The following is a 27,144-nucleotide window of genomic DNA, read 5'->3' as shown; positions in this document are numbered from 1 at the left end:
GTGTTCTTCGATTCATTTAGACTATTGTCAGGAATTTATACTGACTTTGTAATTATGGTGACAAGCAATTACGGTCACATCGAACCACACTCTTAATGAATCTGCAGGAACCCCTCTTTATACGTCTATTGGTCTAACCAGTTAAGTGTAACTAAATGAATCGAGAATGTAATCTACATAATCCCCCAACGTAATTCTCTCTCATGAAGGCCATCAACAATAACTATTAATGCTGTATAATGATAGGAGACGTAATAAGGGGTTTTATTTCTCCATTTAAAATAACAAGTGCACAATACAACAGAGCAAAGGAACTCAACACCAATGAAGAAAAAAAGCACAATGGGGAAGAGAGGGCACACTAAATCAGGGGGAACCAGATGTGCGTAATGAGACAAGACAGACCTGAGTACCGGCCTCAGGGACAAGGTGTGGGTCAGTCAGGGCGCCAATGGTGAAAAACCCTGCTCAGCGAAGCGTCCAGGATGTCCACCGCAGGAACACGTCGCCACTCCTCTGGGCCGTACCTCTCCCAGTCGATGAGGTACTGGAGACACCCCACCTGACGCCTCGAATCCAGGACTTCACTGACCTCCCTCGATGTCCAGAGGAGGAGGCAGGGCGTCACTGGGTCCAGCCTCAGCGAGGGGACCAGGCACCACTAGCCTGAGGAGAGACATGAAAAGTCAACAGGGAGTTGCAAATGGTACGTTACCTCATTAACTCTCCTCAGGACTTTAAAAACGGACACACAAACCAAAGACTTAGCTTCCGGCAGGGTAGGCGGAGGGGCAGGTTAAAGGTGGAGAGCCAGACCTGGTCGCCTGGAGAGAAAACAGGCGCCTCATTGCAGTGGCGGTCGGTCTGTTTCTTGTGCCAACACACTGGAGACGAGTGTGCGCAGCGTTCCAGGTCTCCTCAGCGCGCCGAAACCACTTGTCCACCGCAGGGGCCTCAGTCTGGCTGGGTTGCCAAGGCCGGCTGATACGCCTTTCCAGTGCGTATTGGGGTGAGGTTAGTGGAGGAGTGGCGGAGGGAATGCGGCACGTACTCAGCCCAAGGTGGAAAAACCCACCCACTCCCCCACCGGTCCTGACAGTAATACCTCAGGACCCTGCCCACTTCCTAATTAACCTGCTCCACCTGTCCATTAGCTTGAGGACAGTACCCAGAGGGGAGACTGACCATGATCCCCAGGTGTTCCATGAATTATTTCCATACAAATGAGGTGAACTGAGGGCCACGGTCTGATGCAAAAGGCAGGAATCATGGTCGCAGGCAATGGTCAAAAACAAACAAAACCTCACAATCATACAAACAGAAAGAACTGAACTAAATAGGGAACTGATGAGACCGAAGACAGGTGAAATCAATCAACAAAAATGAAAGACAGGGCTACGTTCCAGAACACAAAGAAACATGGCTATGTTCAAGAACACAAATAAAAAGAACAATGTTGACTAAGAAAAGAAAAGCAGAACCCTACCTGTAGCTTACACAGATTTGCAGACATTATCGCAGGTGCAGCGAAATGTTTGTGTTTCTCGCTCCAACAGTGTAGTAAAACATAGCAATACAAAACAATACACACAATGTAAAAAGAAAGAAATTAAGAAATGTCCGAACAAATCCAATTAATAACCCAAATAGCACTGTAACAGTAATCCAAATGCAATCTAATTTTTCGTCCACTTTCCCTCGCCTCGATTACCTTGGAGAGAGGACGCAGGAATTAAGGACGCAGGAATTAAGCAAACCAATTGAGAAAAGGAGAGGCAGCCAGGAGAGGGGAAAGTGGACGAAAATGTACTTGTATGAAATGAGACTCTCCTTCTCCAACACTTATGAAGTTTAGAGGGTGAAAACCCAAAATAGATGTATAAAGTGATTAAAACAAATGTAGCTAGTTGTGCAGGACATTTTTTAAATAAATGATAAGTAACACATGTTTGCGTGCATTCCTTCGATAAAACAATAACTGATTCAAAGGGGGTGTGGCAGATTTCTAAATTGTTCTGAGAAGGATACACTTCTGCTTCCTCACCAAAAGGAGGCTATCGAGGAGGGGAGGACCGTCTTCCGTTTGCCTACAAACGAATTGGAACAACTCCTCGACCACAACACTTATCGGTTTCCGGGTTATGGAGGAGAGAGGACGGGGAAGAGAGGGCTAAGGACGGACTTTGTCAAATGACAAAAGGCCATTGAATTGAATGGGGAGATCCGTTCTATTCATTATATTTCTATGGTTGACATCCTTCATCCGGGACACGGTTAGTCCCCTGCTTTGCAGACACGCGCTGACTCTCACCGTCTGTACGATGACATCACGGGGTATAGGAATGGCGGCTCTGGCTGATGGAGGAAAGAGCCAAAAGACCCTGAAACTTTACTTCTAACATAATTAAGAAAGATTTTAAATTGATTGAAACAACATACGGTAACGGAATAGAACCGGAAGAACTCGAATTCCGGTTGATTTACTGTTCAATAGCGACTTCCATTCTCGGAAGTTGACTACTGGCACTGCTGACTTCAGGCTAACGTTGTTAGTTAAGCTACCTGCTAATATCATATAGCTAGCTTGTTTAGCTAACGTTGGTAGCAACGTCAGTCATTATTTACTCACATTTTATTGATTGATAAATTCATACATAATTATCCGAAATAAGTCATTGTTCTAATTAGTCGGCACGTAATATTGCTACTAGGCTAGTTTCTGAGGACATTCACGAAGGTGAAATAAAAAAAGAAAACCCTTCTTGCCATAGCTAGCTAGTTACAGTAGTATTTAGCTAAGCTGAGAAACTAGCAAAGCTGACCAGCAACGTCGCTCCTCTCGCCTTGTTGAGTCCAGTTATCACAAGGATAACAAAATTAGTCTGCTGATCGCGTACTTTTGATGCCATAATGGAAAGTTTAACGTTAACTGATGTGGAGCAGAAGTATTACTCTGATTTGTTCGTTTATTGCGATACGGACAACACCAAGAAAGTGGCTTCCAACGGCAAAGTTCTTGATCTTTTCCGGGCGGCCCAGCTACCCAGTGAGGTTGTCCTGCAGGTAAGCTAGCTAATGTATCAATATGTGAAGTGTGATAGAGATTTATTGTATCTGGCGTGCTTGTTGACTGGTGAACGTGACAAGACACCTTCTAACGTTAGCCAGTTGCAAAGCCCTTTTCACTTTGCTAACTGCTAACCAAGTATGCTACCCAGAGGAAGTTAGCAAGTTGCTAGCATTACATTATCTACATGGGCAAACTGATGTTAATAGACATGTTCTTTCAGCACCATATTTATTTCCAATGTTCTTCTAGCTATCTTTCTGCTTGATAGTCTTACAATTTTAATTATTAGCTACCTAACAGTCGATAGCCCACTTCCTTCCTTGTGCAGTTGATGACTGGATACAAAGTTTACAATAATATTGTCCATATTAAACGGACACAATCTAATTTGTATTACCTTGATTATATAGGTCGTTATCTGTGCAGAGCGATCGATTTGGCTGCTGGGGGGTAATGTGACCCCCACCTTTTGCTATTAACGACAATTGTGTGTGTAATATGTGTATGTATGTACCTTTAACTAGACAGGTCAATGACTGCCTGCACCGGCCAAACCCAGATGACACTTGGCCAATTGTGTCTGCCCTTTGGGACTCCCAATCACGGCCAGTTGTGATACAGCCTGGATTCGAACCAGGATGTCTGTAGTGACGCCTCAAGCACTGAGATGCAATGCCATAGACCACTGTGCCACTCAGGATCCCAGCTATGTGTCGTTTTTCAAGGGATTGTTAAATAAATGTTATAACTATCATCACCTCTTGATATACACATTTCCGATTATTCCAAATGTTTAGCTCTATCATCCAAGTTAATCAGCAATTAACTGCATGCTTAATCATGATCAGTTAACATCCATTGATCATGTATTTTCAGATAAGTGAGGGTAGCCTATCAATTTGGTATGTAGCTAAATGTGTAGTCAAACATGTTATTAGCTAGCTAGCCAATTTGTCATGGTCCATCAATCAATGAAGCCTATCATGTCTGTTAGCACCAATAGTGATTAAACACTCTTAAAAGCAATGTTAAAAATGTGATAATGATAGCCAACTTCACTAGGTTGGCCTACGTTGATTGGAGAAAAAAGTACATTACCTCTACTTACCACTATGTTTAGCCAAGTGTACAAAGTTTATACCGGTAGCTTACCAGGTAAAAATTATCAACTAACAGTACATCGGCAAAGACATCCCTTCTGCTTGACATGCAGAGCCCACAAAGGATGGGAAATTAACCTAAACCACTCATACTTGACAGGTCTAGTTCACTTTTATATCACTCAAATATCCAATTGATGGTGGCCAATATTGAGAGATATTGTGAAACTACCCTAACATATCTGAAATTACATGATCAATTGATGTTTACTGATCATGATTAACATGCAGTTACTTGTTGTATAACTCTGATAGAGCTAAATTAGCTCCTGATCATGACTCTCATTTCCATGACATTACACTACACATCAGACTCATTGGATGAAGGCCTCTTCTGTACTGGGGTGTTTTGTTAAGAACCCAGAAGCTTGGGATGAACATTAGTATGCATCACTTGTGGTACGGTATCTTTTAATATCAGCGAGAAATAATAAAGAAAAGGTTAAATTAATACCCACCTTTTTTATAGGGTTAGTGAGTATTTAGCATTTTTTATTTGAAATGAAAGTAAAGGGCTTTATGTTTCTAGACACTTATCACAATTGAGAATCGATTCATGTTTTAGATGGAGAATTTGGTTGTTTGGGCTGCAAGAGCCAGTCTAACTCAGAAAATAAGTTCCTTGGACCTTAAGGAATAACGGTAGGCTCCGTTTCCTTAAGAGGTGCACATTTAGCTATAGCCGAATATGCAAATTGTTTTGCATGGAATAATCAGAAATGTCATTCTATGCTCTTCAAGAGGTGATAATATTACAACCAAGTAGTTAACATTTATTTTACAATCCCTTCCCCCCCCCCCCCCCTCCCCCCAGCAGGCAAATCGAAAGTGCTGCACCTTTATTGTGACGGTTTGTTGATAATGACCTATCCAAAGGTCAAAGTGCTCATTTGAATGATTTATCAAATCCAAGATGTAAAGTCAGTAGAATGTGCGTTGTAGCACAGACTGAGTTACTTGAACATAGTTCTGTTCAGCTTGCCTATTTCTTTGTATATTCGTGCTATTATCAATTTCTGGGCTGACATCAACATTACTGTCACGGTTGAAGGATTTCTGGGCTGTCTTTCATTCGAAGTGTCAGTTATTGACCGGCTCAGTCTAATTCCTAAGCCATTTGTCCTGGTGTACATAATTAACTTGCTATTTTTTTGGGCCATGATTTCTTCCTCCTGCAGAAACACAAGACTAATAGTTTCTGCTATGGTTGTTTAGTATACTGAAGAATAGGCTTTATACATGATCCATAAATCTGAGATGTGAAATGTTTCCTGGGTCTGTCAGTTTGACCGCCTATTTCACATTGAAATGATGCTGACTCACTAGGCCTAGGCTGGTAGCATCATTTTTTACCAACGTTGGTCTTACCCTATAGCACTGCAATGCTAAAGGCGTACACCTCTCCATATTCAGATAGTGCATGTTCCTTTTAGACATTACAGACCATTTTGTGCAGACACAAGTCACATTTCTCAGTAAGCACGCAAAGCAACAACTGTCTTCCTGTGTTAGGAAGCAATGTCCTTGGAACTTTCTCTGCGAGAGACTGCAGCATTCTCCCCATTATAACATTTTGGCACAAAACAGTAGTGCATTAACAGAATGAGTTTGTATCACTACAGACTGATGTTGGTAATATTTTGTTGTCTCAGATAACAGAGCTCTGTGGAGCCACTCGCCTGGGCCATTTTGGAAGGAGCCAGTTTTACATTGCACTGAAACTCATCGCTGTAGCCCAGTCTGGACTGCCTCTCCGGGTAGAGAGCCTCAATTCTGGTGAGTAAACATGTCTAGAATTCTCCAACTATTAGAAATGGACCCCTAAAATATGAGGCAGGGTATAGCACCGGACAATGTTTAAATCTTTGTTTGCCTTCGGTCTGGTTATATTTAAAATCAACCTGCTGATATTGAAGGGACAGTAGTAAAGAACACATGACTATACAATGGCATTTATTTGACTTCAAACGTTGCAACAGGAGAGCTGATTGCATAACTTCAAAGATGGAATAAGGATAGCCTACTCAGATAGCCTAGCCTATTCAGAGGGGTTGGGTTAGTTGCATTCAGTTGTGCAACTGACTAGGTTTCCCATTTGAATCAATGGACACACAGTAGGGCCGAGACAATACCAATATCGCGATACTCGTTATTATCGTGGCAATTTAACAAAACACAAAGCAGATTTAACTTATTTAGGAAAACAGACACAATGTTGGAAACAAACATCATTAATGACCAAATATCACAACTGGTATCGTCACAGCCCTAACACATGGGCCTAAAATACAAATAAGGTATGTTTTGGTATTGAACTGAATTTGCTCCCTAGAGATGAGCTGTTTTTAAATGTGTAGTATACTGTCAAAACATGGAGGATATGTGCATCACTTGGGAGGCTCACCCAAGTCTCATATCTGTCTATTAATAAGCAACAGGATGCAAATATATGGATGGTTCAGAGATAGAGCATTGGTGAGCATTTGCAGGAAATAAAGGCATCCCTGTAGGGTTAAGATACAAGAGAAGAATAGAGACTTAAGTCAACAGGAAATTGCACAACCCAAACGGGCGGCTGGGCCAGTGAGATTGGAGGAAAAGACTCCAAGTTGCCCTTCAGAACATGAACATCAGGTTTTTTCCCCCGTCTTTTTTAGCCACCACCTTTTTTTTGTCCTGTGTTTGGTATTTATTTTCAAACCACAATAGGAAAGTGGGAGGTAAAGGTTCATGGTCCCCCAGACTACCCTCCACACCTCCCCGAGAACACCCCACCCTTTTAGCCCACTACCCCAGTTTGGTGGACACACAAAAGCAAACAAACCAAGAAAAAACTAACAAAAGAATCACTCCCACACACAAGCAATTACCCTGACAAACTACAAAAAGACATGAAAACACACACATTAACTCAAACAAAGAAAAACAACTAGAATTGTTATATGACTACATCAAGCTTTGTAAAGCACCTTTGAGATATATATTATACACACACACGTTGTCAATCTTGTAATACTTAACTTGATCTGGTTTTCAATATCAACACTTTTGTTGTGATAAGCCATGCTAGACTACAACAACTGACTCGTCAAGACAACTAGCTGGAGGGAATTTGAGGTAGTGCTGTTATCTAGCAGTGTTTTTCATCCACAGTCAAGGACTTGCCTCTGCCTCGCTTTGTTGTGGCCAAAAATGAGCAGGAGGCCAGACACACAGCCATGTACCCCGACTTGGAGAACCAGGGGCCTTACCAGGGTGTGATTCCACGACCCCCTGGCCGAGGGCAGGTCAAGAAGGTGTCTGCCCACGAGGTCATCCAGCCCTGTGTGCCCACAGTAGAACCACAGGTCAGTCATAATAATTCTTCCCGCCTGGAGAAGTAGTTTAGATATCATGCTCAATAAGAGCTGGTATTTCAATAGTGGTGAAAGTTTGATATAGCCTACATGTTGGAAAAGGCAAGGAAATCAACATTTATTTGATACAAACCAATTTGTATTATTCTTTTTTAGGAAACTGAGACAGATCTAACTTTGATAGACATACGTTTTATCTAATGTTATTTACCCCTCTGTAGCCCGACACCACATCCCCAGTGGTATCTCCCCACCAGTCCCCTCCCACCTCGCCTCATGCCTGGAGAAAGCACAAACGGCAGGCAAGCGGGGGGAACGTAGAGAGACCTCCTGTGGTGGTGGCAGGTGCTGTCTGGACACCTTTCAGAGAAGTACAATCAGGTACACACTCTACTCTGCAAACTGTATCCTCTGCGAAGATGACAATCTGGCGATGGAGATGTCCAATAATGCGTCTTGACGTTCACCATCCTGTAACTTTTGCATGTCTTAAATAAATGAGAGGTTCAGCCAATAAACAGAACTGGTTTGTCTCCTGACAAGGATGTTGATGTCATACAATGCTGTGAAAAAGTATTTGCCCCTTTTCTAATTGTAGCTACTTTTGCATATTTTTTTGTACTAAATGTTATTAGATCTTCAACCAACACATAATATTAGATAAAGGGAACCTGAGTGAATAAATAACAAATTACGTACTTATTTCATGAGCAAAGTCGTCCAAAAAGTTATACTTTTGACTCATCTGTCCATAGAACACTCTTCCAAGAGTCTTGATGATCATCCAGGTGCTTTTTGGCAAACACGAGTCAACTTTTTGGATGAGATGGGTCCCATTTTATGTCTGTTGAAAACCAAACCCTGCATTCCACAGTAAGAACCTCATACCAACGGTCAAGCGTGGTGGTAGTTTGATCGTTTGGGGATGCTTTGCTGCCTCAGGACCTAGACGACTTGACTTAATAGAGAAGGAACCATGAATTCTGCTATCAGGTAATTCTACAGGAGAATGTCAGGCCACCCGTCTGAAGCTGAAGCACAACTGGGTCATGTAGCAAGACAATGATCCAAAACACACCTCTACCTTCTTGCCCTTTGTGCTGTTGTCTGTGCCCAGTGTTTGTACCATGTTTTGTGCTGCTACCATGTTATTTTGCTACCATTCTGTGTTGCTGTCTTGCTATGTTGTTGTCTTAGGTATCTCTTTATGTAGCGTTGTGTTGTCTCTCTTGTCGTGATGTGTGTTTTGTCCTATATTTAGATATTTTTATTTTTAATCCCAGCCCCTGTCCCCGGAGGAGGCCTTTTGGTAGGCCGTCATTGTAAATCAGAATTTGTTCTTAACTGACTTGCCTAGATGAATAATTAAAATAAACATGAAAATGGTTAAAAAGCAACACATTTGAAGTTTTGGAATAGCCTAGTCAAAGTCCGGACCTAATCCCAATTGAGATGTTGTGGCACGACTTGAAATGAGCACTTCATGCTTACACTCAGGGATATCTGTGGGTTTAAGGGGGCAATTACATTTTCACACAGGGGAATTAGGTGTTGAACAACTTTTATTAAATAAAACAAATATACATTTTGTTATTGGTAAACTCAGGTTCTCTTTATCTAATATTAGGTTTTGGTTGAAGGTCTGATAACATTCAGTATCAAAAATATGCAAAAAATAGAGACAATCAAAAAATGGGGCAAATACTTCTTCACCGCACTGTCTCTCTGTAGTCCAGTCCTTCAACAGTTCTTGAGTATGCTCTCTACTGTTGCTAGAACAATCTTTGTGTAATCTAATAGCACTGTCTGAGGCTGTGTAACTATCCTCTCTCCATAGGACCTGTGGTGGTAGGTGATGGGATGTGGTCTGCCCACTCACCTCCCCCCGTTCAGGAAAGCTGGGTCAGTTTGAAAGATACTTATCCCCCCTCCTCCAGCAAAATGCCACCAATGCATCTCTCGCCGGTCCAGGTAGTGCAGCAAATGCTTCCATGGACCTGTCATCTTTCTCACTTAAAGGCAGAGATGGAGCTTTATCTTAACTTCTTGTCTAGCCTACTTCACTATATGCTGTTTTTTGATGGCTTCAGTTTCCCCTTCATAAAAATACATATTTCACTACAATAAATCAGGAACAGTTCTGTGTCCAAATGAGCAAGATTCATTGTAAGTGGGTTGAGGTATTTGAAAACAAACACTTGCAAATCCTCTTCTGATACTCTTCTGTTTATTTCCCATCGTCCCACAGTCTGTGTATTCATTACCTATTAGTACTATCACAGCTCTTCCAAAGGATTGTTTCAATCTGTTATTTTCCTCTAAATGTTTCACTTTGCTGCCTTTAGGAGAACTCTTCCATACGAACGGTTGCGTCTATTACTACAGCCAATGAAATCCAAAGACAGTCCAGTAGCGGTTATGACGACCCCTGGAAAATCACGGACGAGCAGAGGCAGTATTACATCAATCAGTTCAAGACCATCCAGCCCGACCTCAACGGTTTCATTCCTGGTAAGTAGAGTGATCTTTGTCTAGAATAGGGTTGTAACTTTCCAAAAATGTCCAGGTTTTCCATTAAGCCTGGATGGAGGATTCTTGGAATGAGCAGAACATCAGGAATCTTCAACCAGGATTTCTGACAAACCAGGGAATTTAAGGACATTTTGCAACCCTAGTTTGAGACCACCTTTTACACTTGTTCCCATTTAAAGGTTACAGGGACTCTGGCTGTTACACTACAATGATTGGCCTATCACTAACTGACTTTTCCCCTTTGTCTATATTACAGGTTCTGCCGCAAAAGAGTTTTTCACTAAATCAAAGCTACCTATTCTTGAACTGTCCCACATTTGGTAAGTTATTAGAAGGTGTGCTATTGGCTTTAGTTGAGATGTTCCCCATAGCTCATATGTTATCATTAGATATCTGCTTCAGTTTTAATCTAGGAAGCTATATCAAAGAATGGAAAATATAACCTTCGGTAACTCCTCTTCAATTAATGAATTTGGCTACCAGTTGGTGAATTCACAAGGGATTCCAGCAGATTGCAATGCATGAGTGGGTTTAAATAAATATTCTCACATTCTTTGCATTACAGGGAACTTTCGGATTTTGATAAAGACGGGGCGTTGACACTGGATGAGTTCTGTGCTGCATTTCATCTTGTTGTTGCTAGGAAAAATGGCTATGACCTTCCCGAAAAGCTGCCAGAGAGTCTTATGCCAAAGCTTATTGACTTGGATGACTCAGCAGGTAATAGCTCGTACTCTCCTACTGCTCCATATTCTGAATCTGTCAAAATCTGCCCCGGGGACCATCTGCTGCAGACAGTTGATTTATGAAACACGGAAAGAAATAAGTGTGATTGAATGGAACAGTCATCCTGATGGTATAAATGTTCCATGTTCTAGAGGTTCCAGACCAGGCCCCTGACGTCGGCTACTCGGGCTCCCCCGTGGAGGTGACCCCAAACAAGTCCCCCATGCCCTCACTCAACCAGACCTGGCCTGATCTCAACCAGGGCAACGAGGTTGGACACAGCACCACCCCATGTTATCACTGTAGAAAAGGACATTATTGAACTTTTACCTTTCCAGCATTTTATAAATGACTTCTCAATGAAATGATCAATACGGTCCTTTCCATTGTGAGGTGTTAGTACCTATCCTCTTGCAGGACTTTCCTGATTCAGTACCTTTCTTCTCCATTTCTGAGAAACACCACTTAGTACTTACTAATTTATATACTGTATATGTTTTGTCAGAAAGCTGCAATTGTTGATATTCTTATCAGTCCCAAAGTCAGTTTGCTCCATTTCTGTTTATCTAGTTATCACTAACCAGTTTCTAGCCAATATCCACCCCCTCCTCACTATTACTAATGGATGATATGTGATGATAAATGTAGTTCATCACCCCTCCTGTGGGAGAGCAGTGGGGTTTGTAACTGGGTCTGGAATCATCCTGTGTGTGACGATCCATTGAGATGCCTGTGGTGCTGATGTACTTCTGCTCTTGTCTCTAGCAGTGGGAGACTTTTAGTGAACGCTCCTCCAGCTCACAAACTCTGACCCAATTTGATTCTAACATTGCACCAGCTGACCCTGTAAGTCAATCACCTAGTTTGCCTGTTTCTGTATTAATGATAATATTAACCCTTGGCCCCTTGATCTCTCTCTTAGAGTGCATGTACTTAATTCTGCTGAATCTGCCACAGCGGAGGTGTCAATGTGATTTTGCTTGCTTAGCTTATTGGATACTCAACTTTCTGTCCCATATGAAAAATATGATATTGGGTTCTACAATATATTGATTTATTTTGACCTTTATTTAACTAGGCAAGTCAATGTCTGGGCTATTTATTTGATAAATTATAGCAGTATGAAATATCTTTCCCATATCTTCTGGTTTGTTAAATCTGCATAATTGCCACGCATATACAGTGGGGCAAAAAAGTATTTAGTCAGCCACCAATTGTGCAGGTTCTCCCACTTAAAAAGACGAGAGGCCTATAATGTTCATCATAGGTACACTTCAACTATGACAGACAAAATGAGAAAAAAACATCCAGAAAATCACATTGTAGGATTTTTTATGAATTTATTTGCAAATTATGGTGGAAAATAAGTATTTGGTCAATAACAAAAGTTTATCTCTACTTTGTTATATACCCTTTGTTGGCAATGACAGAGGTCAAACGTTTTCTGTAAGTCTTCACAAGGTTTTCACACACTGTTGCTGGTATTTTGGCCCATTCCTCCATGCAGATCTCCTCTAGAGCAGTGATGTTTTGGGGCTGTTGCTGGGCAACACGGACTTTCAACTCCCTCCAAAGATTTTCTATGAGGGTTGAGATCTGGAGACTGACTAGGCCACTCCAGGACCTTGAAATGCTTCTTATGAAGCCACTCCTTCGTTGCCCAGGCGGTGTGTTTGGGATCATTGTCATGCTGAAAGACCCAGCCACGTTTCATCTTCAATGCCCTTGCTGATGGAAGGAGGTTTTCACTCAAAATCTCACGATACATGGCCCCATTAATTATTTCCTTTACACGGATCAGTTGTCCTGGTCCATTTGCAGAAAAACAGCCCCAAAGCATTCTTTGTCCTCCAAACACGACGAGTTGAGTTTTTACCAAAAAGTTATATTTTGGTTTCATCTGACCATATGACATCATCCAAATGCTCTCTAGCAAACTTCAGATGGGCCTGGACATGTACTGGCTTAAGCAGGGGGACACATCTGGCACTGCATGATTTGAGTCCCTGGCGGCGTAGTGTGTTACTGATGGTAGGCTTTGTTACTTTGGTCCCAGCTCTCTGCAGGTCATTCACTAGGTCATTCACCCCCGTGTGGTTCTGGGATTTTTGCTCACCGTTCTTGTGATCATTTTGACCCCACGGGGTGAGATCTTGCGTGGAGCCCCAGATCGAGGGAGATTATCAGTGGTCTTGTATATCTTCCATTTCCTAATAATTGCTCCCAGTTGATTTCTTCAAACCAAGCTGCTTACCTATTGCAGATTCAGTCTTCCCAGCCTGGTGCAGGTCTACAATTTTGTTTCTGGTGTCCTTTGACAGCTCTTTGGTCTTGGCCATAGTGGAGTTTGGCGTGTGACTGTTTGAGGTTGTGGAGAGGTGTCTTTTATACTGATAACAAGTTCAAACAGGTGCCATTAATACAGGTAACGAGTGGAGGACAGAGGAGCCTCTTAAAGAAGAAGTTACAGGTCTGTGAGCGACAGAAATCTTGCTTGTTTGTAGGTGACCAAATACTTATTTTCCACCATAATTTGCAAATAAATTCATTAAAAATCCTACAACGTCATTTTCTCATTTTGTCTGTCATAGTTGAAGTGTACCTATGATGAAAATTACAGGCCTCATCTTTTTAAGTGGAGAACATGCACAATTGGTGGCTGACTAAATACTTTTTTTGCCCCACTGTAAGCCTTTTCTAACCTTATAAACTGTTCTGACAGTATGAAAGTTCTCTTTACAGTCAAAGGGAATGGATAGATTCCTTAAGGCATTATTATTGTGAGCTAATGATCAAACAAGAAACCTTTGTCCTTACAGGATACAGCTATTGTCCACCCTGTTCCCATCCGCATGACCCCAAGCAAGATCCATATGCAAGAGATGGAGCTGAAGAGAACCGGAAGTGGTAAGATGGTTTCCCCATATGATAACAGCGCTTAAACATACACTGAGCTCTGTCCTCTAAAGCAGTGTTCACTTTTGAGACTCCATCAACTAGCAACTCTCACATATTTGGCTGGGAGTGGTGAAGGGATGCACTGTACCCTTTTCTTTTAAGAACTGTTTAAAAAAATATATATATATATATACTGTTGATGGAATTTACTGTTTTCTTTCTCATTCCTGCAGACCACACACATCCTACCAGTCCCCTGATGGCTAAACCACCTGAGCTTTCTGAAGAAACCAAGCTTGCCACCTCTATGAAGTTTGTAACAGCTAACTCTGGTAAGTGTCAAGGGATGTTCCATTATCATAAAGAACCTAGGACTATTGCAGTTTGTAGGTAAATCTATTGTAGAACATGTCATGTGACCATAATTATATGGCATTTCCTTGAGGATTGGTTAAACAGAATACTAATGTTCTTTACTAAAGGTGATGGTTATAGCAGTTCAGATTCATATACTTCAGATCAAGACCCAATTACAAGTGTTGTAACAAGACAAAGGTAAGTTAGTCTCAATGTCTAGAGATAATAGATGCTTTGTTTATTGAAGCGCTTTTGAACAGTAAGCTCACTAGCCGTGTTGTCTGGGTTGTAGGTCTAATTCTGGGACCTCTCCTGAAGGTCTAAAGGTGGCGGCTGCCCCCCCACCACCCCCTCCCAGGCCCAACGCCTCCCACTCCCGCTCCTCCTCGCTAGACATGAACAGAAACTTTGCCGCTCACCCCACAGGGCCACAGCAATCCGGAGTCGTGGCCTGTCCTCCAGCCATACCTCCTAGGCCGCTACCCACACAGGTAGAAAGCCAATACAGACAGAAGAAAGTCAATCTCATAGCAGAAGAGATGTTGCCACCTCTGGGTAGTCTTTTTTTATAGGAAATATACACATTGAAATGCTGAAATCTCTTCCCTTTGTCTTTTCTTGTCCATACGCTCTATTCACTCTACACAGACTACAGTCATTGACCATGTACTCTCCAGTTAAAGGTTGTGTTCAGTTTTCAACGTGCCGTGTTAAGTCTGAACTCTGTTTATCCCCTTTGTCCCCAGACCTCTGGTCCTCATAGTGGGCATCGCTCGGATGAGGGCCTGGCAGCTCACTCCACTACCTCGCCCCAGCAGATCCCAGAGCAGCCCAACTTCGCTGACTTCAGTCAGTTCCAGGCGTTCGCTGCCTCAGATCAGCCCAGTGACGACGGGGAGAAGCACCCAGAGAGTCTGCCAGTGAGTCAGACATACAGTATAATACAGAACATGTTCTATCAGCTGTGCTCTGTTATAAGAAAACAGACTGAGACTGTGTGTGCTCTGTTCACAGGTAGAGAAGTCTACAGAAGGGGCTGGGCCTTTGAGAACTGTGAAGATTGACAACCAGGAAGAGAGAGCTGCAGCTACTGTGAACTCTGTAAGTAGTGGACTTACTGAGACCATGATGCCAATACTGGGGGCCTAAATGTCCTCATTTGTTCAGATGATTTATACAGCGGGTTTGTTTTTTTCCTGTCAGGCCAAAGGGTCCATCATGGCCCCCCCACCCAAACCTGTCCGCCGGAGACTGAAATCTGAGGACGAACTCCAGGATGAAGCCCTCCCCCCGAAGTCTAACGTCATAGCCACTGTTCTAGCTACACTGCCATCCATTCCCAGGTAGGAACAGGGGTTTCAAAGGAATCTCAAATCAAATGTTATTTGTCACATACACATGGTTAGCAGACGGTAATGCAAGTGTAGCGAAATGCTTGTGCTTCTAGTTCCGACAATGCAGTAATATCCAACTAGTAATCTAACCTAACAATTTCACAACAATTACCTTATGCACACAAGTGTAAAGGAATGAATAAGAATATGTACATAAAGATATATATGAATGAGTGATGGTATAGAAGGGCATAGGCAAGATGCAGTAGATGGTATAGAGTACAGTATATACATATGAGATGAGTAATGTAGGGTGTGTAAACATATGAAGTGGCATTGTTTAAAGTGGCTAGTGATACATTTTTCATCAATTTTTACATTATTAAAGTGGCTGGAGTTGAGTCAGTATGTTGGCAGCAGCCACTCAATGTTAGTGGTGGCTGTTTAACAGTCTGATGGCCTTGAGATAGAAGCTGTTTTTCAGTCTCTCGTTCCCTGCTTTGATGCACCTGTACTGACCTTGCCTTCTGGATGATAGCAGGGTGAACAGGCAGTGGCTCGGGAGGTTGTTGTCCTTGATGATCTTTTTGGCCTTCTTGTGACATCGGGCACATAGTAAATCTGAATAGTGACTGGTCTGTGGTTGTTGATTATACATTAGATTCCGTAGTTAACATCAGTAACGAACTTAAAACTCTCTTGAATACTTTTTGCAGGTCTGTTGGTAAGGATAAAAAAGCAATTCAAGCCTCTATCAGAAGAAACAAGGAAACCAACACAGTTTTGGCCAGACTCAACAGTGAATTACAGCAACAGCTAAAGGTATAGGAGTGATTACAATAATACATGCATGCTAGCTAGCTATTCTGTTACTAAAATGAACCTGATGCTTATTTTGGAAAATGTTATCTTCACAAAATCCAAGCCTTTAACAAGGTTAAACTTTCGTCCTCGTTTGAGGATTGTTTATCTTGTTGTTTTTAATTCATAGGACTTACTAGAAGAGAGGATATCTTTGGAGGTTCAACTGGAACAGCTCAGACCATTTTCCCATTTGTAACCTGTGTGTGTGAGGAGGACAAGTCCATGAGAGAAGATAGGAGAGACCTGAAGGGGCCTTTTGTGTGATGCACATGTTATCTCCGCTGTCCATTCCCTCTGCATTCTGCTGTCTCTTCTGTGGGAACCAGATGGACTGACCGACCGTCTGTCTGTCGGACGGTCTGCCTGATGGTCTGCCTGATGGTCTGTCTGTCGGACGGTCTGCCTGATGGTCTGCCTGATGGTCTGTCTGTCGGACTGTCTGCCTGATGGTCTGCCTGATGGTCTGTCTGTCGGACTGTCTGCCTGATGGTCTGCCTGATGGTCTGTCTGTCGGACGGTCTGCCTGATGGTCTGCCTGATGGTCTGTCTGTCGGACGGTCTGCCTGATGGTCTGTCTGTCGGACTGTCTGTCGGACGGACGGACGGTCGGTCGGTCTGACTGACTGACGGACTTGACCGCCTGTCGGTCGGACTGACGGTCGGTTTGCAACAACACACCCTGACTCGCCCTCATCAGACAGAACAGTCTTTCCAAAGGGGCTGGGATAGGAATGTTACAAATATTGGCACTTTTATTTATCAAAGAAATAGCAAAGATTATTCTGGACGTCAATTCCTTATACTATATCACAGGCCCCGGGGCCAGACTGACAGGCACTGAACTGGAACTTGAGTCATGGGGTATTGAAGGCTGAGTTCCCTCCCTCATTCTTCCCCATGATGACAAGTGTCCAGTAGAGGAGCACTCTGGGGTCTGCCTGTGCTGTGTGTGGGCCTGGTCTCCTGGGACCTGTCAAGGACAGATAATCATGCCAGTGAAGGCATTGTGAGGAGTCTACAGGAGATGACTCTCTATCCTGGAGTGCTTTGGACTGATCATGTGACAGGAATGAATTCATGTTCCAGTTTATTACAGCATCCCGCTACGCGGAGGGCTATTCTGTCCATGTGCGTCTCTGTATACATGTGTGCTGTATGTATGGTGTGTGTTTGGATTTATTTGGGCACGCAATGGTTACATAAACGGCATGATGAAATGAGTGTGTATGTATATTTTTTTCTTCCACTAGTCTGCTGCAATTTAATCTGTAACAAAATGAGCTGTGTTACTATGTGAAGTGATTGACCCCCAGATGACAGACCACCTTTTTGTTTTTGCTCCTGGCTCTGTAGTTGCTCATGCTGACGCTGCCTGTGCCTCTTACGGTACATAAATTGAATCAGTCCTGCCCCAAACACAAGGTTCCCTGTGAGATATGATAACCAACTATGGAAGCGAGACCAGAATGAAACGACTGCACTTTTCCCCTGTTTTTTTGTTTTTGTCCACCCCCCGCATGTTGTTCATGCTCTTATCTAGAATGAAGACAGTGCTTAAATACAAACCACTTGATTTCTACCTGTATACGGTATCTTACCTAGTCTGACATTTGTGTTGGTATCTACACCTTGTATAACTGTCTTTTTGTTTTTCTGGAACTTCTTGTGTTTTCTTAATTTCTTAACCTGTCTTCAAAAGCCTTACTCCTGGCGTTCAGGTTTCCACTTTATTCTATTCTCCCTGTATTGAACCAAGTTGAGCCTTCTTTTCCCTGCTGTTCAGGTTGATGTACTGTATAAGGGGTATGTTGTATATTGTATATGATACACACCTTTTGATCTCATATGTACATTTGCATTAATTGCTGACTAACAGCAAATATTCTATTTAATTGCTTATATTATGGCTGTGTGATCATAGATGTTTAACTGCATGGATGTATCTCTGCAGAATGAACTAGCAGCTGTGTGATTTTTACACAAAATAAAAACTGCACAATATTTTAACTGCCTTTTTACCAGGTCTAATTTATTTTATTGCTCATTTGACTCAAGGAAGAACTTACAAATGTGTATATTGCTGCATTTTTAACACTATCAATTTATGCATTCCAGTCTGACATACAAGTTAACTTCTCCCCAGGTGTAACATTTCTCAAGCAAAAGGTATGTAGTGTATAAGCTGGAAGTAGACGCCTAAGTGGTGTCCATTCGTTTACTCAAATTAGGAGAGAGGTGGTAGGGTTAGGGGAAAATATGTCAAGGCAAAGGGTGGCTACTTTGAAGAATCTCAAATATAAAATATATTTTGATTTAACTCTTTTTTTTGTTGTTACTACATGATTCCCTATGTGTTGTATCATAGTTTTGATGTCTTCACAAAAGGAGAGAGAAAAACTGGAAGGAGTAGGCGTGTCCTTTGACGAGTACTGTGTGTGTGTGTGTATATACAGTGGGGCAAAAAAGTATTTAGTCAGCCACCGATTGTGCAAATTTTCATCATAGGTACACTTCAACTATGACAGACAAAATGAGAAGAAAAAAAATAGGACTTACTAGAAGAAAAAATCACATTATAGGATTTTTAATGAATTTATTTGCAAATTATGGTGGACAATAAGTATTTGGTCACCTACAAACAAGCAAGATTTCTGGCAAAATTGTAGACCTGCACCAGGCTGGGAAGACTGAATCTGCAATAGGTAAGCAGCTTGGTTTGAAGAAATCAACTGGGCGCAATTATTAGGAAATGGAAGACATACAAGACCACTGATAATCTCCCTCGATCTGGGGCTCCACGCAAGATCTCACCACGTGGGGTCAAAATGATCACAAGAACGGTGAGCAAAAATCCCAGAACCACACGGGGGGACCTAGTGAATGACCTGCAGAGAGCTGGGACCAAAGTAACAAAGCCTACCATCAGTAACACACTACGCCGCCAGGGACTCAAATCCTGCAGTGCCAGACGTGTCCCCCTGCTTAAGCCTGTACATGTCCAGCCCCGTCTGAAGTTTGCTAGAGAGCATTTGGATGATCCAGAAGAAGATTGGGAGAATGTCAGATGAAACCAAAATATAACTTTTTGGTAAAAACTCAACTCGTCGTGTTTGGAGGACAAAGAATGCTTTGGGGCTGTTTTTCTGCAAATGGACCAGGACGACTGATCCGTGTAAAGGAAAGAATTAATGGGGCCATGTATCGTGAGATTTTGAGTGAAAACCTCCTTCCATCAGCAAGGGCATTGAAGATGAAACGTGGCTGGGTCTTTCAGGTTGACAATGATCCCAAACACACCGCCTGGGCAACGAAGGAGTGGCTTCATAAGAAGCATTTCAAGGTCTTGGAGTGGCCTAGCCAGTCTCCAGATCTCAACCCTCAGAAAATCTTTGGAGGGAGTTGAAAGTCCGTGTTGCCCAGCAACAGCCCCAAAACATCACTGCTCTAGAGGAGATCTGCATGGAGGAATGGGCCAAAATACCAGCAATAGTGTGTGAAAACCTTGAAGACTTACAGAAAACGTTTGACCTCTGTCATTGCCAACAAAGGGTATATAACAAAGTATTGAGATAAATAAGTATTTGGTCAATAACCAAAGTTTTCCACCATAATTTGCAAATTCATTAAAAATCCTACAATGTGATTTTCTGGATGTTTTTTTCTCATTTTGTCTGACATAGTTGAAGTGTACCTATGATGAAAATTTACAGGCCTCTCATCTTTTTTAAGTGGGAGAACTTGCACAATTGGTGGCTGACTAAATACTTTTTTTGCCCCAGTATATATATTCACAAAAAAAATAGGGGGGATTGGAAATGATGCAGACAGACGAGGACAAAGTACAAAATAAAAAGTTGCAATTCACTTGAAACAAGGATCAGTTTTACTCAAAGGGTAACATTAGTACTATATTCTTCTTTCTCCTCAAGCCAACAGGACTTGGTGCACCATTTCTAGTTAGGTTTTTTATAGCAGGATGAACTCTAGTTACACAGAACATATAGGAATACAATAACTTGTAATATCAACAATGATGAGGACGTAGCTTTCACTTCTATTCTCTTCTCTTATAGTTGACTTGTGAAATTGTCCTGAACATTGGTGCCCTCCAGATGTTTACTTCACCACTCTGGGAAGGGAATAACGTAAGTTAAAATACATTTCTTGTCATTGTCACATGGTGCAGTTGAACAATAATAAATAAAGCCTGGTTTGATTTGCAATATTATTTGTCCAGTAATAGAGCAGAACTCACACTGTTGTCTGTTTGTAGCGGTCAAGGGCCTCTTGTGCCACCACCTCTGAGAACTTCGGGTCGTTCCAGGTAATGTCTCCAGGCACACTGAAGGTCATGGCAGGGGTGTTAAACAGCTGCACAGACACGTTGGTGTCCCCTGGTTTCTCAGGGTCCTCCGTGTCCTTGGACATGACCTTGGAGGAGATCAAGACATTTCAACATACAGTTGAAGTGGGAAGTTTACATACACTTAGGTTGGAGTAAATAGAACTCGTTTTTCAACCACTCCACAAATTTCTTGTTAACAAACTATGGTTTTGGCAAGTCGATTAGGACATCTACTTTGTGCATGACACAAGTCATTTTTCCAACAATTATTTAGACAGATTATTTCACTTCTAATTCACTGTATCACAATTCCGGGTCAGAAGTTTACATACACTAAGTTGACTGTGCCTTTAAACAGCTTGAAAATTCCAGAACATTATGTCATGGCTTTAGAAGCTTCTGATAGGCTAATTGACATTATTTGAGTCAATTGGAGGTGTACCTGTGGATGTATTTCAAGCCTACCTTCAAACTCAGTGCCTCTTCGATTGACGACATGGGAAAATCTAAAGAAATCAGCCAAGACCTCAGAAAATAACTTGCAGACCTCCACAAGTCTGGTTCATCCATGGGAGCAATTTCCAAACACCTGAAGGTACCTCTGTACAAACAATAGTATGCAAGTATTAACACCATGGGACCGCACAGCCGTCATACTGCTCAGGAAGGAGACGCGTTCTGTCTCCTAGAGATGAACATACTTTGGTGCGAAAGTGCAAATCAATCCCAGAACAACAGTAAAGGACCTTGTGAAGATGCTGGAGGAAACGGGTACAAAAGTATCTATATCCACTGTAAAACGAGTCCTATATCGACATAACCTGAAAGGCCACTCAGCAAGGAAGAAGCCACTGCTTCAAATCCACCATGAAAAAGCGACTATGGTTTGCAGCTGCACATGGGAACAAAGATCGTACTTTTTGGGGAGATGTCCTGTGGTCTGATGAAACAAAAATAGAACTGTTTGGCTATAATGACCATCGTTATGTTTGGAGGAAAAAGGGGGAGGCGTGCAAGCCGAAGAACATCATCCCAACCGTGAAGCACGGGGGTGGCAGCATCATGTTGTGGGGGTGCTTTGCTGCAGGAGAGACTGGTGCACTTCACAAAATAGATGGCATCATCTATGGGTCTTCCAAATGGACAGTGACTATGCATACTTCCAAAGTTGTGGCAAAATGGCTTAAGGACAACATAGTCAAGGTATTGGAGTGGCCATCACAAAGCCCTGACCTCAATCCTATAGAAAATGTGTGGGCAGAACTGAAAAAGCGTGTGTGAGCAAAGAGGCCTACAAACCTAACTCTGTTACACCAGCTCTGTCAGGAGGAATGGGCCAAAATTCACCCAACTTATTGTGGGAAGATTGTGGAAGGCTACCCAAAACGTTTGACCCAAGTTAAACAATTTAAAGGCAATGCTACCAAATACTAATTGAGTATATGTAAACTTCTGACCCACTGGAAATGTGATGAAAGAAATGAAAGCTGAAATAAATCATTATCTCTACTATTATTCTGACATTTCACATTCTTAAAATAAAGTGGTGATTGTAACTGACCTAAGACAGGGAATTTTTACTAGGATTAAATGTCAGGAATTGTGAAAAACTGAGTTTAAATGTATTTGGCTAAGGTGTATGTAAACTTCAGACTTCAACTGTACGTCTATTCATAAGACCATGATAAAAAGAAATACTTTAGTAAAAGAAACCCCATGCAGACTATGGAGTCTCACTGTTTCAATCTTGAAGATTCCATCCTTGGTGTCGGTATTGTTGGCCAGGGCAGACACCCAGCCAAACTGCTTGCTGAACAGGTCCAGCAGGCTGGATGTGTTAGACATCTTCTCCTCAAACCTCCTCAGCTGCTTGTTGTACTCCTGGGTGAACTTCTCAGCCATGGCCAGGGCCTGCTCCAGCTCCTCCTTCAGAGGACCAGTCAGAGGCTTCTTCCCAGAGCAGTCTGGACGAGAGAACATCAATTCATATAATACACAACTATATAGTCAACAGGGTTGCTGTTGTCCCTTCAGCCCTATGTCAGCAACTTCTGGTGTGATGTAATAGCAACTTATTATACTTGATTCAGCCAAGGCATGGCTTTGTGGTATCATAGAGACTTGAAAATGTAGGTGTACAAGCCAGTGCATGTTGCATGATGAATGCTACTCCCTGTGATGTCAGTGCCAAGGATAATCCTGCTTGCTTTTGTTCAGACCTGTTCTGACCTCTGAGTTATGAAGCACTTGGGTTATGTGAATGTTGCAAAAGAGAAAAGACAAATCTGAAGGGCTTTACCAATATCCTGGATCGCTACACATTTTTCACACTCTCCTCGCAGTTTAATGCAGCCAGCAGAATTGCGACGTATCTCTCTGCAGGTCATACCGGAAGGCTTTGTCACAACAACATCCTCATTCACACTCCCCTCTGTGGAAAAAAAGACCCAAAGGTAATTTTATGTGACTCTTCACATCATATTATGGTCTAATAACAGTTGTTTAATTAGGACTGAGGCATACCCTCTGAGGGGTTGATGTCAAAGTTAGCATCTGCATCCATGAAAGGCCCCATGGAGCCAAAGATATTCCAGGCCATGTCCATCATGGGAGCGAACATGTTGTGGAACCCATGGAAGTCTGGGTCCTTCAGAGGGGACCTGACCACACGGGAATGCACCTCGCCCGCCTTTGCTCTCTCATTGGCCCTCTCACCCTGACCCCAGATGCTGGGCATGCGGTAGGGGCTGGGGAACATGGGAGGGTTGAGGGAGCGCATGTGGTCAAACACCCTCATGCTGTCAGTGAAGATGCTGTCCACCCCATCGGCCACGTTGGAGTAACGCTCCTCCAGATTCTGGAACCTCCAGCTCTGCTCCTGGTCCTCTCGCTCCAGAACATCCATGTTCTCCCCGTTGATCCAGATGGAGAATGGAGAGGTCCTGTTCAGAACCTCTTCCAGCTGAGAGAAAACAGGAGAAAGCAGCTAGTACAACAGTAACCTATTTTATTTGGAAGGATTGTATAACAATAGTTAAGCACATTGATCATGTGCTTTTGTACTGCACACCCCTGTGTAAGTATTTCTCACAAAACATATTTGAGTTACAATTGCAAACCAATGTGGAGATTGATTGATGATAGTTCTGTGTAGTTGAGGCGATACCTGTCTGCCGACTAGTCCAGCGCCACTGCTGCAGGTCCTGGAGTAGTACTTGATGCAGGTGTTCTTCAGGCAGGGCTTGCACTCCTCCCACAGAGACTGCATGGTGCCGTTACACACCTCCTGCTCCTCACTCAGCTTCGTCTCCATCTCCTGAGCTGCCTTCAGAGCATCCTGACAAACAAGCACAGAAACAGGGTCAGTGGCTGGGAACTACTGTAATCACCCAGGAAACTGTATAAGGTGATGAATTGCATACAAAATGTACAAGTTGATCACTGATTTTTTGGGGGGGCCAATATAGTGACCAAAGCTCAACATGTACAGTATGATGCTCAAATACACTGTACCTCTTTTTGCTGTGAAGTTTTCTCCAGGGCACTCAGGAACTTCTCATGGTCCTCTCCAGACCTCTCCATCACTGTCTTCATCTCCTTCACCCCACTGATAGCATTTTCTATCTGCTTGTCCAGGTACTTCATTCCGAGGAGGGAAATCTCTGCCAATAAGAATCGTTGCTTAAAAATAAATCTCCAAATGACTCCAATGGACAGAACATCCCGCATCATACAATTTACCGGTATTTAAAAAATGTTTTGTTCTCAGATGACTTACGGCTTAGATCGTCCTTGGATGGAGGCAGTAGACACTGAGCAGAGACCAGGAGCAAGGCAAGGCCCACTATTGACCCTAATGCTTTCATCATCACTTTTTCTCATATATCAAGCGACTGATGCAGTACAAACCTGAAAAACAGACATGATACAATATCACTGGCAAACCTAAATCTAATACATTTATGGGGGGGGGGGGGGGGGGATGCCTATGGAAGCTACTTGGGGCTGAGGGTATTTTGGATGTAATGATTACACCTCATGAAAAGCACTGCAAAATGACCTCATAGTTCACTTCTGACCTTGGTGTTGTTGTGATGTTGATTATATCCACTAGAGGGTAATGTTGCACATCTAATAATGATAATAGTGTGACTAGGGTTGCAAAGTTACCGGAATCTTCAGTAATTTTGGTAATTAAGAGAGAATCTATGGCAATCTATCGTAACTTTGGTAATTTATACTTGAATCATTAAAAAAATATTTATATATAGTATATGTTTTTACATCTGTGTCCATATTGTCCATGAGTTTCTAGTAGATACAACATATGGTTCAAGAGAAAATTGACTGACTAATGAAAAAAAGCATCTAACCGACAATGGCAAGTCCATAGTTGCAACTCTTCCAACTATTGACTTTTTTCATCATTTGATTAAAAAACATGGACAACAAAGTAGTAAAATAAAATAAATAAGTGTGTAAAATAATATAATATTTAATATAATATAAAGGATATTTCATGCTGAAACCCTCATATTAAAAACCAATGGTATTCACTACGTTGATGGTAATGTTTTACAGCTTTGTCATGACATTTTTTATTTGAATATCATCTTATTTAATTATTTCATATATTTTACATGTGATAAGGTCACACAGAGGGCAAGAGACAATTAGACTCCTGTAAAAATCTGAAGTACCCAAAAGGCCACTAGATATCTTGTGATAGATTACATAAAATCCTTGAAAGATACCACATTTCTGGTAGTTTCCAGTAATATACCTTCCCTTTGCAACCCTAAGTGTGACACAGCAGCCTCCCGGGCCACCAGAGATTCTGGGTTCAAGCCCAGGCTCTGCCGCAGCCTACCACAACCAGGAGGCTCATGGGGCGACGCACAATTGGCCCAGCATCGTCCGGTGTTAGGGAGGGTTTGGCCGGAAGGGATATCTTTGTCTCATCGCGCACTAGCGACTCCTGTGGCGGGCCGGGCGCAGTGCCCTCTGACCAGGCCGCTAGGTGCGGCTGGCATCCTGGTTGGATGTGCGTTGTGTCAAGAACCTTGGTTGGGTTGTGTTTCAGAGGACGCATGGCTCTCGACCTTCGCCTCTCCCGAGTCCGTATGGGAGTTGCAGTGATGAGACAAGACAGTAACCGTACTAATTGGATACCACGAGAACATTCTGACGTTAGCAAATTTTATCCAAAGGATGCAGTGTGTTTAATCTGCATTACATCATATACCTTTGTCACATTTGATACTTTTTTAATTTTGTTAATATAAGTATAGACATTAGACTCCTAGAGCCCTGTAGACATGGATACAATGTGAGGATTAGGAGACATTTATCTGACAGATAAACGTTTGTTTCTGTTCCACTCCAACAGGAGGAAAGTACAAACACAAATCCTTCTCCACTAATCTCTGTGAATATTCCAGGCAGCCCTATAATCCCTTGTGTATTTAACACTCACTGTGCAATATACAAGAAAACAGGGAATCATTGAGAAACAAAAAAAGTAGTCTTAATTTGGAGAAATAATGACACATCTGTCCAATTTTTGCACCAGATATTCAATGGAAATGTCACCATTGAAGGAGGTCATAATGTTGACATGTTCAGTCACATGACTGTTAGTAGCCTTTTTTGTTTTACAGGTCTGGGTGGATAAAATTCTGGAAAATATTATTGACATTTTCAGTCTGAGGACTGTAGACTTACACATTATACTTGTCTGGCTGGATAAAGGACGTCTCAAATGAGGCATCATCACATATGATCAGACTCCAAACAGCATTCGTTTTTGTTATTTAACCTTCATTTAACCAGGCAAGTCAGTTAAGAACAGATTCTTATTTAATGACGGCCTACCCCGGCCAAACTCAGACGACGCTGGGCCAATTGTGCGCCGCCCTATGGGACTCCCAATCATGGCCAGATGTGATACAGCCTGGATTCGATCCAGGGACTGCAGTGCCTTAGACCACTGTGCCACTGATATAGAATAAGAAAACACTTAGAGAGGATGAGTCTTTGCCAAACTAAAACACCTAGCGTGGTTATGTAAGAACCATGAAGTCCCTCTGAATTCTTTATTCTAATAATATTTCTGATTCCAGCTGGTGTCTGCAGAGACACTTGAGATTCCTCTCTGAGGACCACTGAGACAGCTGCATGGCCTCTCCAGAGGGTCTTTACTGAAGCTTCTCCCATGGAGTGGGAGGAGAGCTGCCTCTAACAAATGGATCTGGGACAGATTATTTTGTCAGCCTGCAAACCCTAGAAAATGGACGTTGTTCTAAAATACAATAATAATGGGAGAAAAACAAGTCAATAACAATAGTTAACAACTTCCTACTCATAAATTGCTCCAAAAGTACTTGCAGGACAAAACAGAACTCTATTTATAGAACTCAAAAGTAGAACACAGAATTCTGATCTATCACGCAGATGGACTGAGTCTTGTATTAGAATGGATTTGCACATTTTAATACCCTCC

General features: G+C 42.3%; 2 protein-coding genes and 1 long non-coding RNA gene across 6 annotated transcripts; 1 reads left to right on the top strand and 2 right to left on the bottom strand.

Annotated features, from left to right (window-relative positions):
- Positions 1-243: 243 nt before the first annotated feature.
- Positions 244-2,071, bottom strand: LOC118965502. The gene is made up of 2 exons (XR_005052836.1): positions 758-2,071; positions 244-666 (listed from the first exon to the last, which is right to left on the bottom strand). It is a non-coding gene; the product is annotated as an uncharacterized LOC118965502 (long non-coding RNA).
- A 26-nt stretch (positions 2,072-2,097) lies between these two features.
- Positions 2,098-16,736, top strand: LOC110529618 (ralBP1-associated Eps domain-containing protein 1). 4 transcript variants are annotated; one of them, XM_036985042.1, is made up of 19 exons: positions 2,098-2,273; positions 5,883-6,006; positions 7,384-7,577; positions 7,808-7,967; positions 9,424-9,557; positions 9,932-10,097; positions 10,375-10,438; positions 10,684-10,838; positions 10,997-11,115; positions 11,610-11,690; positions 13,664-13,751; positions 13,976-14,074; positions 14,225-14,297; positions 14,392-14,590; positions 14,846-15,019; positions 15,114-15,200; positions 15,303-15,442; positions 16,150-16,255; positions 16,425-16,736. In XM_036985042.1, the coding sequence occupies exons 1-19, from the start codon at positions 2,214-2,216 to the stop codon at positions 16,491-16,493; spliced, it is 2,292 nt and encodes a 763-aa protein (XP_036840937.1). In that variant the 5' UTR covers positions 2,098-2,213; the 3' UTR covers positions 16,494-16,736. The 4 variants fall into 4 exon arrangements, with proteins under 4 accessions (XP_036840937.1, XP_021467650.1, XP_021467649.1 ...); XM_021611975.2 differs by having other exon boundaries at positions 2,154-3,063; positions 9,424-9,488; positions 16,425-16,735; XM_021611974.2 differs by having other exon boundaries at positions 2,154-3,063; positions 16,425-16,735.
- A 3,223-nt stretch (positions 16,737-19,959) lies between these two features.
- LOC100136120 (clusterin-1) lies at positions 19,960-24,551 on the bottom strand (the record flags this gene model as incomplete). Its single annotated transcript, NM_001124418.1, is given in 9 exon segments — positions 19,960-20,426; positions 20,553-20,728; positions 22,380-22,606; positions 22,942-23,073; positions 23,166-23,604; positions 23,809-23,979; positions 24,156-24,304; positions 24,421-24,475; positions 24,477-24,551. Coding segments are annotated over 9 exon segments (1,410 nt in total). The 3' UTR covers positions 19,960-20,413.
- Positions 24,552-27,144: the final 2,593 nt, after the last annotated feature.

Source organism: Oncorhynchus mykiss, chromosome 8 (assembly GCF_013265735.2).
Source record: "Oncorhynchus mykiss isolate Arlee chromosome 8, USDA_OmykA_1.1, whole genome shotgun sequence".
Lineage (NCBI taxonomy): Eukaryota > Metazoa > Chordata > Actinopteri > Salmoniformes > Salmonidae > Oncorhynchus > Oncorhynchus mykiss.
The sequence above is the reverse complement of the archived record's forward strand: the minus strand, read 5'-3'. Positions and strand labels throughout refer to the sequence as shown.